A 13256-nucleotide genomic window follows, 5' to 3' on the forward strand; every position below is an offset into this window, starting at 1 on the left:
ATCTTAGGTGCAAAGGTTAGCCATCACCTAGATCCAAAAACGATTAAATTAAAGAGACATGAAACCCACATTTTTTTCCTTTTACAATTCAAATAGAACATACATTTTTAAACTTTTCAATTTACTTCTATTGTCAAATTTTGTTTGATTTTTTGTTAACCTTTGTTGAAAAGCGGGAAGGTAAGCTTAGGAGTGTGCACATATCTGCAGTACTATATGGCAGCAGTTTTGCAACAATGTTATACATTAGCAAGAGCACTAGATGGCAGCACTATTTCCTGTCATGTAGTGCTCCAGACGTGCACACTACCTACCTAGGTATCTCTTCATCAAAAAAATAAGAGAACAAAGCAGATTTGAAAATAAAATTAAATTGGAAACTTTTTTTAAAATTGTATTCTAAATCTGAATATTGAAAGAAAAAAATTAGGTTTCATTTCCCTTTAATATACAATATATCGGAAAAACTTTTATAACATTTTGAGCAACAGTTAAATGGACAGTAAAGGCAAATTTAAGCTTTCCTAGTTTAGATAGATTGTGTAGCATTAAACATCTGTCCTCATTTGCATTGTATCCTTTGTTGAATAGTAAACTGAAGTAGGTTCTCTGGAGGTCAGGAGCGTGCATGTCATTAGCACTCTATAGCAGCACTGCTGGCAACAGTCACCTAGATTACGAGTTTTACGCTATAGAGGGTGCGAAACGAACACCTAAAATAAAGTTATTAATCCTTAATCTGCAGCTCACGACATCGCCACCACTAATAAAAGTTATTGAATAGCCAATAGAATTTCAGTAGTTCGCATGCTATTGGCTGATTTGAATTTCAAGAATTAAATCAGCCAATAGGAATGCAAGAGACACCATTTTGTAAAGGCTCCCTTGCATTGAAGATCCAGTGTGGACGGCAGTAACAATATGAAGAGGACGCTCTGCGCCACATGTCTTTAAGAATGGATCAGCGCCGCCAGGATGAAGATAGTAGACGCCGCCGGGATGAAGATAGAAGATGCCGTCTGGATGAAGAATTCTCGCCGCCTGGATGAGGATGGATGTCCGGACTTCAGAAACTGTGAGTGGATCTTCGGGGGTTAGTGTTAGGTTTTTTTAAACTTTTTTTGGGTTTGGGCTTTTTTAAAATAGCTGAATACCCTTTGAAGGGCAATGCCCATACAAATGCCCTTTTCAGGGCAATGGGTAGCTTAGGTTTTTTGTTAGAGTTAGGTTTTTTATTTTGGGGGGTTCGTTGGGTGGTGGGTTTTACTGTTGGGGGGTCTTTGTATTTTTTACAGGGAAAAGAGATGAATTCTTTAGGGCAATGCCCTACAAAAGGCCTTTTTTTCGTAGTTTAGTGTTTGTTATTTTTTGTAATTTAGTATTTTTTATTTTTATTTTTTGCAATTTTAGACTTAATTTTTTTTAGTAGTCTTAGTTTTTTTTTAATGTGTAATTCAGTTTTTTTAATTGGTAATTATTTTAATTTTAGTATAATAGTTAAGTATAATAGTTATGTTAGGTTCATTTATAGTTTAACTGTAAATTTAATATAAAGTTAGGGGGTTGTTAGGTTTAGGGGTTAATAGTTTAATTTATTAGTGGCGATGTGGGAGGCTGGTGGTTTAGGGGTTAAACAGTTTATTTAGTAGTGGCGATGTGGGGGGCTGGCGGTTTAGGGGTTAATAGGTTTAGTTAGTGGCGGAGGTGTCGGGGAGCGGCGGTATAGGGGTTAATAACTTTATTATAGTGGCGGGGATGTGGGTAGGCGGGCATTAGATTAGGGATTAATACGTTTTATATAGTGTTTGCGATGCGGGAGGGTGTCGGTTAAGGGGTTAATAGGTAGTTTATGGGTGTTAGTGTACTTTTTAACAGTTTAGTTATGAGTTTTGTGAAAAATTTTGTGGCGCAAAACTCATAACTACTGGTTTCAGATGGCGGTATGGATCGTGTCGGTATAGGCTGTAACACAAGCATTTTAGCCTCACCGCACAACTTGTAATACCGGCGCTATGGAAATCCCACACAAAAACGTCATGTTTTTGAGGGCGGGATTGAAGTTGCGTTACAGGCTAAAATGCTTGAGATATAGCTATACCGACAAGACTGGCTGCGCTACTGTTTTTATGCTGCAATGGCCATTTTTTCAGCGTTAAAACCGTAACGCACAACTCGTAATCTAGCCGAGTGTTTGTAGAAATTAAAGCCTACCAAGGGAACAAAGCAAATTTGATAATAGAAGTAAATGGTAAAGTTGTTTAAAAGTGCATGCTCTATCCAAACCATGAGTTTAAAGGGATATGAAACACAATTTTTTTTATTTAATGATTCAGATAGAGCATGCAATTTTAAGCAACTTTTTAATTTACTCCTATTATCATATTTTCTTCATTCTCTTCATATCTTTATTTGAAAAGGCATGAATGTAAGCTTTGGAGCCGGCCCATTTTTGGTTCAGACCTTGGGTAGCGCTTGCTGATTGGTGGCTACATTAATACAACCAATTTAATAATCATGTTTCATAAGTACTATAGTTGTAATTATTATTTTTCTGTGTTGCTAAGCAGTTCATGTTTGATGTGCAAGGTATCATGCACTGAGACACTTTTAAAGCGACATTAACTCAAACATTTTCTTTAATGATTCATATATATTATATATATATATCCTATATAATAAAAGGCCAGGTATGTCTGACAGAAGCAGTCATGCGCAGTAGAGACCTACCGTACCTGGTCTTTAAGATCAACATTAGACTGCAGAGCAGGTGAAAGCGGCCATTGCGGGGGATGTTGACAAGGGCGTGGTAGGTGGGAGTGCCGTGATGGGGTTGTGACAGGGTGTGGGCGGGGCATCAAGCTCCATACGGAACATGATAAATATACCCCTATGTGTGTATTTCTATAGTTGTATTTATATGCATGAGTACAGACACAGCTACTGGGTTGTATTAGTCTGCACGTGTGTATAGCTATTAACTGCATTAAATGTCCTAGTAGTGAAGTTTACAAGATTTTCCTGAGCTGCCTCTGCAGACAGTAGATTCTCTTATGGCCAGAATAGCTCATATGTAATCCTTGGGGCTCCTGTGCCAGAAGTTGCTCTTATGATGAACCCTGTCTGAGTTTTATATTTTTAACTGTAAGTAGAATTTAGGAAATGTCTGAGAGTGATGAGGGGGCAGAAAGGTCACAGCAAGGGTAACTGTAATACGGGGCCTCTGCTCTGAGCATGATTAAAGTGAATGTAAAGTTTGATGAAATGGTGCCCGGTTTTTAAAAATACTATTAAACATAGGGGCACTTTCAGTCATCAAAGTTTACATTGCAGAGGATTTTACAAATACTTTCTTCTCCTGAAACGCCGGATTGCTGATCCCCTGCCTGCTTCTTCCTGCTGTACTTACACAGCAAAGACGAAACCGACTTCCTCCAATCAATCACCAGATGGACGCTCCTGGGGGGAAGCCGTGATTGGAGGAAGCAGGTTTTGTTATTGCTGATGAAGTACAGAGGACCTGCAGACGTGGGATCGGCGATCCGGCGTTTCAGGAGAAGGTAAGTATTTGTAAAATTTGCTGCAATATAAACTTTGATAAATGAAAGTGCCCCTGTTTTTAATAGTATTTTTAAAAAATGGGCACTATTTCATCAAAGTTTACATTCACTTTAAACAAAAATGACTCTAACAGCAAAAGGGAATCAGTTAACTTACAATGAATTGTATACACTTTGTTACACTCTGAGTAAATAGAAGTTTAAACTAATAGACTAAATATACATGATACCACTACACTGCCACCTGAGTAGGGTTGCCACCTGTCCCTTAAAATACAGAACACTTATAAGTTACACATGCTGCAGGGTGTGCAGGGAGGAATATGAATAGTGCTGTCCAGAAACACAATACATGTTCTTCCCTGCACACCCTGCAGCATGTGTAACTCATAAGTGTCCAGGAAAACATGGCTGAGGTGGCAACCCTACACCTGAGCCACCTCAGCCCTATTTTCCTGGACACTTATGAGTTACACAGGCTGCAGGTTGTGCAGGGAGGAATATGAATAGTAATATCCAAAAAAGACAATACATGTTCCTCCCTGCACACCCTGCAGCCTGTGTAACTCATAAGTGTCCAGGAACACATGGGTGAGGTGGCAACTCTACACTACACTGACATACTGAAAAAGTAACTGAGGTTTGTGATGCAAAATTAGATATGTGTGTGGCTAAGGCAGGTAGGGTCGCAAGGTATCAAGTATTTAACTGAACAGTACACTATTTCAAATGATTGTCTTGCGTATTGACACAATCGCACCACCTTTCATTTTGCGACATAAAACTGTTAGTTCTACAGAAGGGAAATGTTTAGAGAATGTGCAACACCTCTCATAGAAATTTGGGGTATGTTTGTGGATCACCCCTTTTCAGCCCACTAGCAGAGGCAGGGAAACTCATTTTACAATAATAAAAACAATGCACTTAAAGGGATATGAAACACAATAATGTTCTTTTGTGATTTTGACAGAGCATACAATTTAAAAAAAATTCCAATTTACTTCTATTATAAAATGTGCTTAATTCCCATGATTCTGTGTTGAAGAGATACCTCTGGTATCTAGAGCACTACATGGCAGGAAATAGTACTGCCCCCTAGTGCTCTTTCAAATGGAAAACATTCTTGTAAAACTGCTGCCATTTAGTGTCCCAGAAAGGGGGTGGCTCCCATGCATACGTAATTGCATTTCAACAAAAGATACCAAGAGAACAAAGACACATTGATAATAGAAGTCAATTGCTTGCTCTATCCGAATCACAAAAGAAAAGGGTTTCATATCACTTTAAATAGTTTTTCTCCTGTGTAATTTTTAATTTTTTCAATAAAATATGATTTTTGCAGAACAAGTTTGTCATGGTTTTTAATGCAACGCAATACATTTTTTACTGAATATTTTTTTTAATCAAATTTGTATTGAGGATAAGAAGATATACATACAGAATGCAAATTATAAGGTACAGGCAAGGGGGCTGAATTATCAAGCACCGAACGGAGCTTGATGCCCCGTGTTTCTGGCAAGTCTTCAGGCTGCTCCATAAACTGTACGCCTGCTCTGAGGCGGCGGACAGAAATCAACAGAAATCAAATACGATCGGGTTGATTGACACTCCCTGCTAGCGGCCGATTGCCCGCAAATCTGCAGTGGGCGGTATTGCACCAGCAGTAACAGCGTATGCTGTCTGCATTTATCGATGTGCAGCAGACATGATCCGTAATATCGGATCATGTCTGCTTGCACAATGATAATTAGGCCCCATGGTCTCAAATATTTACAGCATATTTGACAAGCATGGCTTTAAATATTCAGGCATATTTGACTTGCATAAGTGCACCTAGAGAAATTCTTTCCTCGTTTTTTTCTCCCCTCAGTTTAAAATAGATCGCTCTTGGACCCTTATGTTGATAATTTGCCACATTCAGTGGTTATATAAAGACACGTAAACACAAACAAATGCATCACTAAATAAAATGATGCTATGCTGATAATAACTTTTATAAAAGATAGATGCATTAGCCAAAACTGGGCACACAACGAGGCTATAGAACAGAGCTGTATTTAAGAGAAAATAATTGGTATACTAACACAAAAATATTCTTGAGATTTTCACATTTGCGTTAATGTTTTGGAACTCTGGACTTTAATAATAAACACATTTTTTAAATGTACACGTCTTCCTTTGTGAATATAATATGTTCTGTTCAAGCAATGCTAACCTACAGGTCTCACTGTCTTCAGTCATGACAAATGAGAGAACTCCCCAGGCACACAAATCTATCCAGTATGATGGGGATTGACTACAATTTGAAAAACTCTCACTTGTAGTCAATCATTTCCATGCAGTCTGGGAGATGTGCATTGTGATTAATTAATATAACTTACAAGCCACTCCACAAATGCCTACACATCCCTAACTGATATAACAACACCTGCAGTCACAGTGTACTGCAAGTCATAACGTGGCACCCAAAGGTGCCGGTGACACTGAAGCTCCTGTACAGCGCAGCATTTAACTTCACAAACTTTATGTTGCTGTTGGGTATAAATGATAAAAATATCATGTGCCATAGACTGACCTTTAATCTGTCATGTAATATTTAATCTTTTGTAAGGTTTAAAGGGACACTGAACTCAATTTTTGTTCTTTCATAATTCACATAGAGCATTCATTTTTAAGCAACTTTCTAATTTACTCCTATTATCAATTTTTCTTCGTTCTCTTGCTTTCTTTATTTGAAAAAGAAGGCATCTAAGCTTTTTTTTGGTTCAGAACTCTGGATAGCACTTTTTTATTGGTGGATGAATTTATCCACCAATCAGCAAGGACAACTCAGGTTGTTCACCAAAAATGGGTCGGCATCTAAACTTACATTCTTGCATTTCAAATAAAGATACCAAGAGAATGAAGAAAATTTGATAATAGGAGTAAATTAGAACGTTGCTTAAAATGTCATACTCTATCTGAATCACAAAAGAAAAAAATTGGGTTCAGTGTCCCTTTAAGGTTAGTGTCTGTACACATGCAGATAAAGTGATGCAATAGCATCTCGCTGCTGACACTGTAGCATGTTCTGTGTCGTGTCTGAACTCGCGCTTATTGGGGGTATAAACAAAACAGGCGAGAGATTCTGTCACTCCTCCTATATAGAGAACGGAAAGTGCTGCTTTGCCTCTCAGTGACATGGTGCTGACAGAGACCTGGCACACAAACATCTGGTTGTAAACCTGCTGCCACACACGGATGTAATATTTGCCCTGTCTACCGTACATTCCCTGTAGTCATGAGTTTTGCTGCTATATGTTTTGCTTTATCCACATTATCCTTAATAATAACTTAGATAATATCCCTATACTATTGTAGTAAATCTGTGTTGCTTTCTACAGGACATATGATGGAAACCCAGCCAACAACAAAGGATGAGAATCGCCTGAGATGGGATCTGACTCCTGATCAGATCCATCTTCTGACTACTGAACTCATTGAGCAAACCAAACGTGTTTATGATACTGTGGGCTCCTTAGATTTAAACCATGTAACCTACGAGAATACATTAAAGGCCCTGGCAGATGTAGAGGTGGACTATTCTGGTAAGTAAACACAAATAAAAAGTTCTATAATACGTGTATATTTATTCCATTGTAAGTCTTCCTAACTGCTACTTGGAGTAATTTAAACAAAAAACAACTGTTTGCATGTCTTTGACACTTTGGGACAGATTAGGAGTAAAGCACTATCTTAAAGGGACACTGAACCTAAATTTTTTCTTTCGTGATTCGGATAGAGCATGCAATTTTAAGCAACTTTCTAATTTACTCCTATTATCATTTTTTCTTCGTTCTCTTGCTATCTTTATTTGAAAAAGAAAGCATCTCAGCTAAGGAGCCAGATAATTTTTGGTCCAGACACTGGACAACACTTGTTTATTGGTGGATGAATTTATCTACCAGTCAGCAAGAACAACCCAGGTTGTTCACCAAAAATGGGCCGGCATCTAAACTTACATTATTGCTTTTCAAATAAAGATACCAAGAGAATGAAGAAAATGTCATAATAGGTGTAAATTAGAAAGTTGCTTAAAATTGCATGCTTTATCTGAATCCCGAAAGAAAAAAAAATGGGTTCAGTGTCCCTTTAACATGTGCCCGTAAAGGGGCACATTTGCCAGTTAACAGGCACACGTTAAAGGGACATAATACTCATATGCTAAATCACTTGAAACTGATGCAGTATAACAGTAAAAAGCTGACAGGAAAATATGACCTGAGCATCTCTATGTAAAAAAGAAAGATATTTTACCTCACAATTTCCTCAGCTCCCCAGAGTAAGTTCTGTGTAAAAAGTTATACTTCTGCAGATAAAAAAATAAAATAAATAAATGAAGAAATGAACTGTAACCAATCAGCAGCAACAGTGCTGAGGTCATGAACTCTTTTACTGTGATCTCATGAGATTTCATTTCATAGTAAACTTCCTTAAACTGAATAGGGAAATAACATGAGTGTGCACGCAGCTCACTCCCTTGCCTGTCCCGGGACAGACATACTGATTTACTGCTTAAAGCCCTTTGCAATGGGGTTTGAATACTTAGGACATTTTGAGGTAAAATATCTTTCTTTTTTACATAGAGATGTTAAGGTGATATTTTCTAGTCAGCTTTTTACAGCTATGCTGCATCACTTTCAAGTGTTTCAACATGTGGGTATCATGGTCCTTTAACCCTTTAAGTGCTAAGCACTTCCCACCTGGGTGCTAATATTTTCTAAGTTTTTTTTAATTTTTAACTTTTTTTTTTACAGACCCCCACAGACACTGTTGGAAAGGTTAGGCGATTACCTTTCCAACAGTGGGTCTTGAGGGTCTGTAGCTGCTTAGATGCCTGAGATACAGGCTTCTAAGTAGCATGCCCCCTCCTCCTATACTTAACATTGTTAAGTATAAATAAAGTTGCGCAGTGATGTAATCATGTCATTTTTGCGTGACGTTACCACGCATCACGTGAAGCCCCGGCGATGCCTGTCACTCTACAGGCACGATCGCCGGGGTAGGAGCGGTTAGGAGCCCCCAGATCTCCCTCAAGTTAACGGCTCAGAGCCATCACTGAGACGGACAGATAGCTCAGCATGCTAAGGCACTGTGGCTGAGTTCTGTAGCAACCCAAGGGTTGCAGGTTCGATCCCCGACGAGGTCCACTCAGCCTTTCATCCTTCCGAGGTCGATAAAATGAGCAGCGCCTTGAGACCCTTACGGGTGATTAGCCGTGCTTTACAAGTACCCAATACATACATCATTAGCACTCAAAGGGTTAAATAACCAGCCATTACAAGTGGTTGGTTAATTATCCCACAAGCTTGTGGTTTCACTTTGCTCTTAGCGCAATTAACGAGAGGTCAAAAAGAAAAAAATTCCAATTGTCCCCAAAATAAAGAGGACAGTACATAAGCATTTAAAATAAAGATGAGCTTTTTATAGCAGTTATAAGGGGCTAAAGTGAGGGTATGTGGGATGTTAGAAAAAAAACCTGTATATGCTTGTATACATATATATATTTATGTGTTAATATGTGTATATTCATATACATTCATATATATATATTAATTGCTTTAATAAATTATTTATTAATTGTGCCCAACATTGAGCGATTTTCCCCTTCCCCTAGGTGGTTCACTGTGTCTGTTGGCATGAAACCAAAGCTCCCATTAAAGCCAATGAAAGCGCACTCTCACAAGCACTTGGCTTCCAGGCAATGCAAACGCAAGGTTGCATTGGCATTGCGCTGTACTTGTAATACCAGTGCACATTTACGCTCACTGGGATTGCTGAGTGGAGCACAAATATTGCTCTCCACTTGTAATCTAGCCCTTTGTGCCCAAAAGGTAGAACGTAATTTATCAGCAACTCCTTAAAGTGCCACGCCCACCCTCCAATCATAGGCTATATGTAAATTCATATGTCAAATGAGCATTATAAATTTGCCTACACAGATTCTCTCTAATACTTGCTAAACAGTAAAAATACATCAGCTTCAAAAATTCCTTTGTGTAATAGAAGTCAGAGCTTTGACTGCACACATCAGCTCTGTAAGATTGATGTGACTGGGACAGGCTGTAGAAGGGCAAGACAAGCAGAGACATCATTTCAGCTAAACTTCTCACAGCGTGTAGTGAGCATATCAGGAGAAGTATGTACTTGCTACAAAACAGAAATCATTGGACCTAAAATGTTATTACATTTGTATTTGTGCAGACAGGGTATGTATTTCTGCAGTGAGTATCTGTTTTAATACAAGTACGTAGTCCTCCTGAGTCCTGATATGCTCACTACACGCTGTGAAAAGTTTAGCTGAAGTGATCTCTCTGCTTGTTTTGCCGCTCTCCAGCCTGTCCCAGTCTCATCAATCTTACAGAGCCGATGTCTGCAGTCAAAGCTCTGACTTTTATTACACACAGGAATTTTTAGCAAGCAATGCAGGGCAGCCACAGCATCTGAGCAAGAGCAAGTACAACAGCTATACAATGTATTGAAATATAGCGTGTGCTTAGGTCACCAGGCACAGCTCATCAGGCAGCTTGCTTACAATAGATTTAGGAGAGGACCGCACATGCGCAGTGCACTGAGGGGAGTAACAGAGACATACGGCCCAAATATTTTCTAAGGGGGTTAGGCAAAGTGCATTGTAAACAGACATTTCAAAAAAATATTTCTAAATACACAGCATGATTAAAACAGAATGTTCAGCACCACTATACTCAACTATTCCTGCTATTATGTTTAAAAATGTAACACTTCTTGGGTAAGCTGTCCCTTTAACTGCTAGAGAAAGAAAAAAAGAAAACTGAGTCCTCAAAGTTGCTAGTATAGTCAAAGGTTTTATTCAGATAAGAGACATACAATGTGAAGGTAAACTCCCTGCTATCTGACGCGTTTTGCTCATGCGTAAAAGCGCTTCATCAGAGATAGTTACCTGTTCTACCTGGTGCCCTTAAATACAGTATACATTGACCAATAGGATGGAAACAGACTAATCAATTAGTAAGGTCTTGAATTGTTATATAACAAATTTGTCAATTGTACTGCAATAAGAGGACATGATATTCTGTTTATATATATAAAATGATACAGTAGCTAAGTAATTATAATAGAAACATAATAAAAATATTGCTAGACTAATTTGAAAGATACTGTATAAAATATCTGTTTTAAAAGGATGGTGTTATAAAACATAATAAACTTTGATAATACTTAAATACTTTGAAACTGAGAATAAGACCTTGTGTTGTGATTGATTCTCTTTGTTATTGGATATATTAATTAATTTGGTTAACGATAGTTCTAGATACTAATGAATATATAGAATTTTTGAAATCTGTACTATATTTGGAACTGTTTGCAAATTTCCAGGGGCTATAAAAATCTCTAGAAACTTACAAAAAAGAGTAGAATATGTGTGGTTGTTGTAAAGGATAAAAACTAAGCAATGATGATGATAATACTAATGAATGGAAAGAATTGTAAAAAATAAGTAATAATAAATGAAAAATTATGATAAGTAAAAACTAAAATATGAAATTTAATAAATGAGAAGAATGTAAGAGAGAAATATAAGTGAAAAATGACTGGTATTATCATATCTGCATATGCTGGATACCTGTTTATTATCTCTTTATTTCCTAATTTAGTCAGATTCCATCTTTTATTATAAAACTCTGTCTAATGTTATGACATGATATATTTTAGTCTATATGCATGTTCTTCTATTTCCCTTGTTATGCTGTTTAAGCTGAGTATATTAATCAACGAGTTAGTGGGTATGATCTATGCTGCAGTTTTCAGAATTTATAGTGTTAGTAAAGAGATTTTCACTCAACAAACAGATTTACATTATATCTGTGGTTCATGCCTTGTGGAACCCTAGTTTCTAGTGAAAATCCAATATTCTTCCCTTTTCAATAACGGCTTGATTCTCTCCTCCTAGCAGATCTCTCTCTGTATTCTATACCTAGGAAAGAAAAGTTCTTAGTGCCTTGGCCATGTGTATGCAATTTTTTTTGCTACTGGTGTACTTGGGATCTTTTCAGCTGTTGAGATGAGATGTAACAAAATCTACATGTGATGATATATATGACAAATGTTGATGTACAATCTATTCTTCTTTTAATATAATACACTTTATTAGTCTGGGTAGAAGTGAAAGTTAGGCTGCTATTGGCAAAAGAGCAACTCTTACATGGTATGTGGCCACATCTATAGTATCCTTTAGTTGGTGTAAGCCTGTTGATTGATATTGTTGAGTATGTGCTTATGTATCCTCTCACTATCAATCTTTTCGAGAGTGCTTTAGCTTCCTCTTTGTACATTTTAGTGAGGTGCAGTTTCTTCGAATGCGATGGAACTGTCCTTTAGGAATGCACTTTCTCATATGGGGAGCATGGCATGAGTCTGCTCTCAATATAGTATTTCTTGACAAAGGTTTTCTGTAGTTTGTGGTGATGATGTTGTCATGTTCATAACGTTTAAGTTACACGTCTAGATATTCTATAAAAGTGTCACTTGACTTGTTTGTTAATGACCGATTAAGATATTTTTTGTTGAAATGGCCTATAAGGTCTTGGATAGATGATGTGTCACTGTCTTTGCAAATTAAGAGTAGGTCATCAATAAACCAGCTGTATGTTATAATGCTGTGTTTTTGGGTGAAGTCATCTTCAAAAATGTGCAATGTTTCAAAATATCCCATGTAAAGATTAGCATATGAGGGGGCAAACTTTGCCCCCAATGCTGTTCCACACTTTTTAAGATAGTATATGCCCTTAAACACAAAATAATTATGAGTTAGTAAATATTCTGTTAGTTGCATCAAACATTTAATGAATCTGTCCAGAAAGTTGGTAAAGCATTGCAGAATATAGTTAAGAGCCATGAGACCTTCAGTATGGGAGATACTTGAATAGAGAGATGATACATCTTTTGTTAGCCACTCATAGTTTTTGTCCCATTTGATATTGCTTAGTTGGTGTATTAAATGTGTGCTGTCATGTATGTATCCCAGCAGAGACCTAACTATGGGTTGTAAGACATTGTCTAATCAATCTCCCACCCTCTCACACAATGACCCCCTACTTGCCTCTATCAGTCTACCTGGTGGTTTAGTTAGGGTCTTATGTATTTTAGAGACTATGCGGAAGGTGGGGATTGTTGGATGATCAATAAGACAGTGTTGTACTAATTCTTGTTTGATTAAACAATCTTGTGCTGAATCAAGTAGTGTATGTAACTCTTTTAAATTTTTCTGTGGGATTGTAAGTGAGTCTTTGGTATGTATTGGTATCTGAGAGCTGGGAGGCTGGGAGATGGCTTCTGCTCTGTAATCAGCCTTGTTTAAGACTACTATAGCCCCGCCCTTATCAGCTGGGGTGATGACTGTTTTGGTTGTCTTTTAGTGAGTCTAATGCTCTTCTCTCTCCTGGTGTCAGATTGTGTCTATTGGTAAGTGATGTTTCCTTTATATCTGTATGTAATTTTATCACCTCTTGTTCTACCAAACTCTGGAACAGCTCAATTGGTTCACTTCTGCTGTGTACTGGATAGAAGTGCGACTTCGGGCTTGATGATGTAAACATCGCCTGCTCAAAGCTACTTTCTCTCGCCGACTCTCGCAGGGCTGTCCTGGTGGAATGATCGTAAAGAAAGGGGCAGGCCCTG

At 37.7% G+C, this 13256-nt stretch overlaps 1 protein-coding gene across 2 annotated transcripts in view; it reads left to right on the forward strand.

Annotated features, from left to right (window-relative positions):
* The first annotated feature begins 6703 nt into the window (after window positions 1–6703).
* Window positions 6704–13256, forward strand: part of LOC128649476 (thimet oligopeptidase-like) — a 41695-nt gene continuing 35142 nt past the window's right edge. The window contains exons 1-2 of one of the 2 annotated variants that reach the window (XM_053702770.1): window positions 6704–6799; window positions 6941–7144. In XM_053702770.1, coding sequence (XP_053558745.1) covers window positions 6946–7144 — 199 coding nt within the window. In that variant the 5' untranslated portion in view covers window positions 6704–6799; window positions 6941–6945. Of the gene's footprint in view, window positions 7145–13256 lie in introns of both variants that reach the window. The other variant, XM_053702769.1, reaches the window with a different exon arrangement.

Source organism: Bombina bombina, chromosome 2 (assembly GCF_027579735.1).
Source record: "Bombina bombina isolate aBomBom1 chromosome 2, aBomBom1.pri, whole genome shotgun sequence".
NCBI classification, from domain to species: Eukaryota; Metazoa; Chordata; class Amphibia; order Anura; family Bombinatoridae; genus Bombina; species Bombina bombina.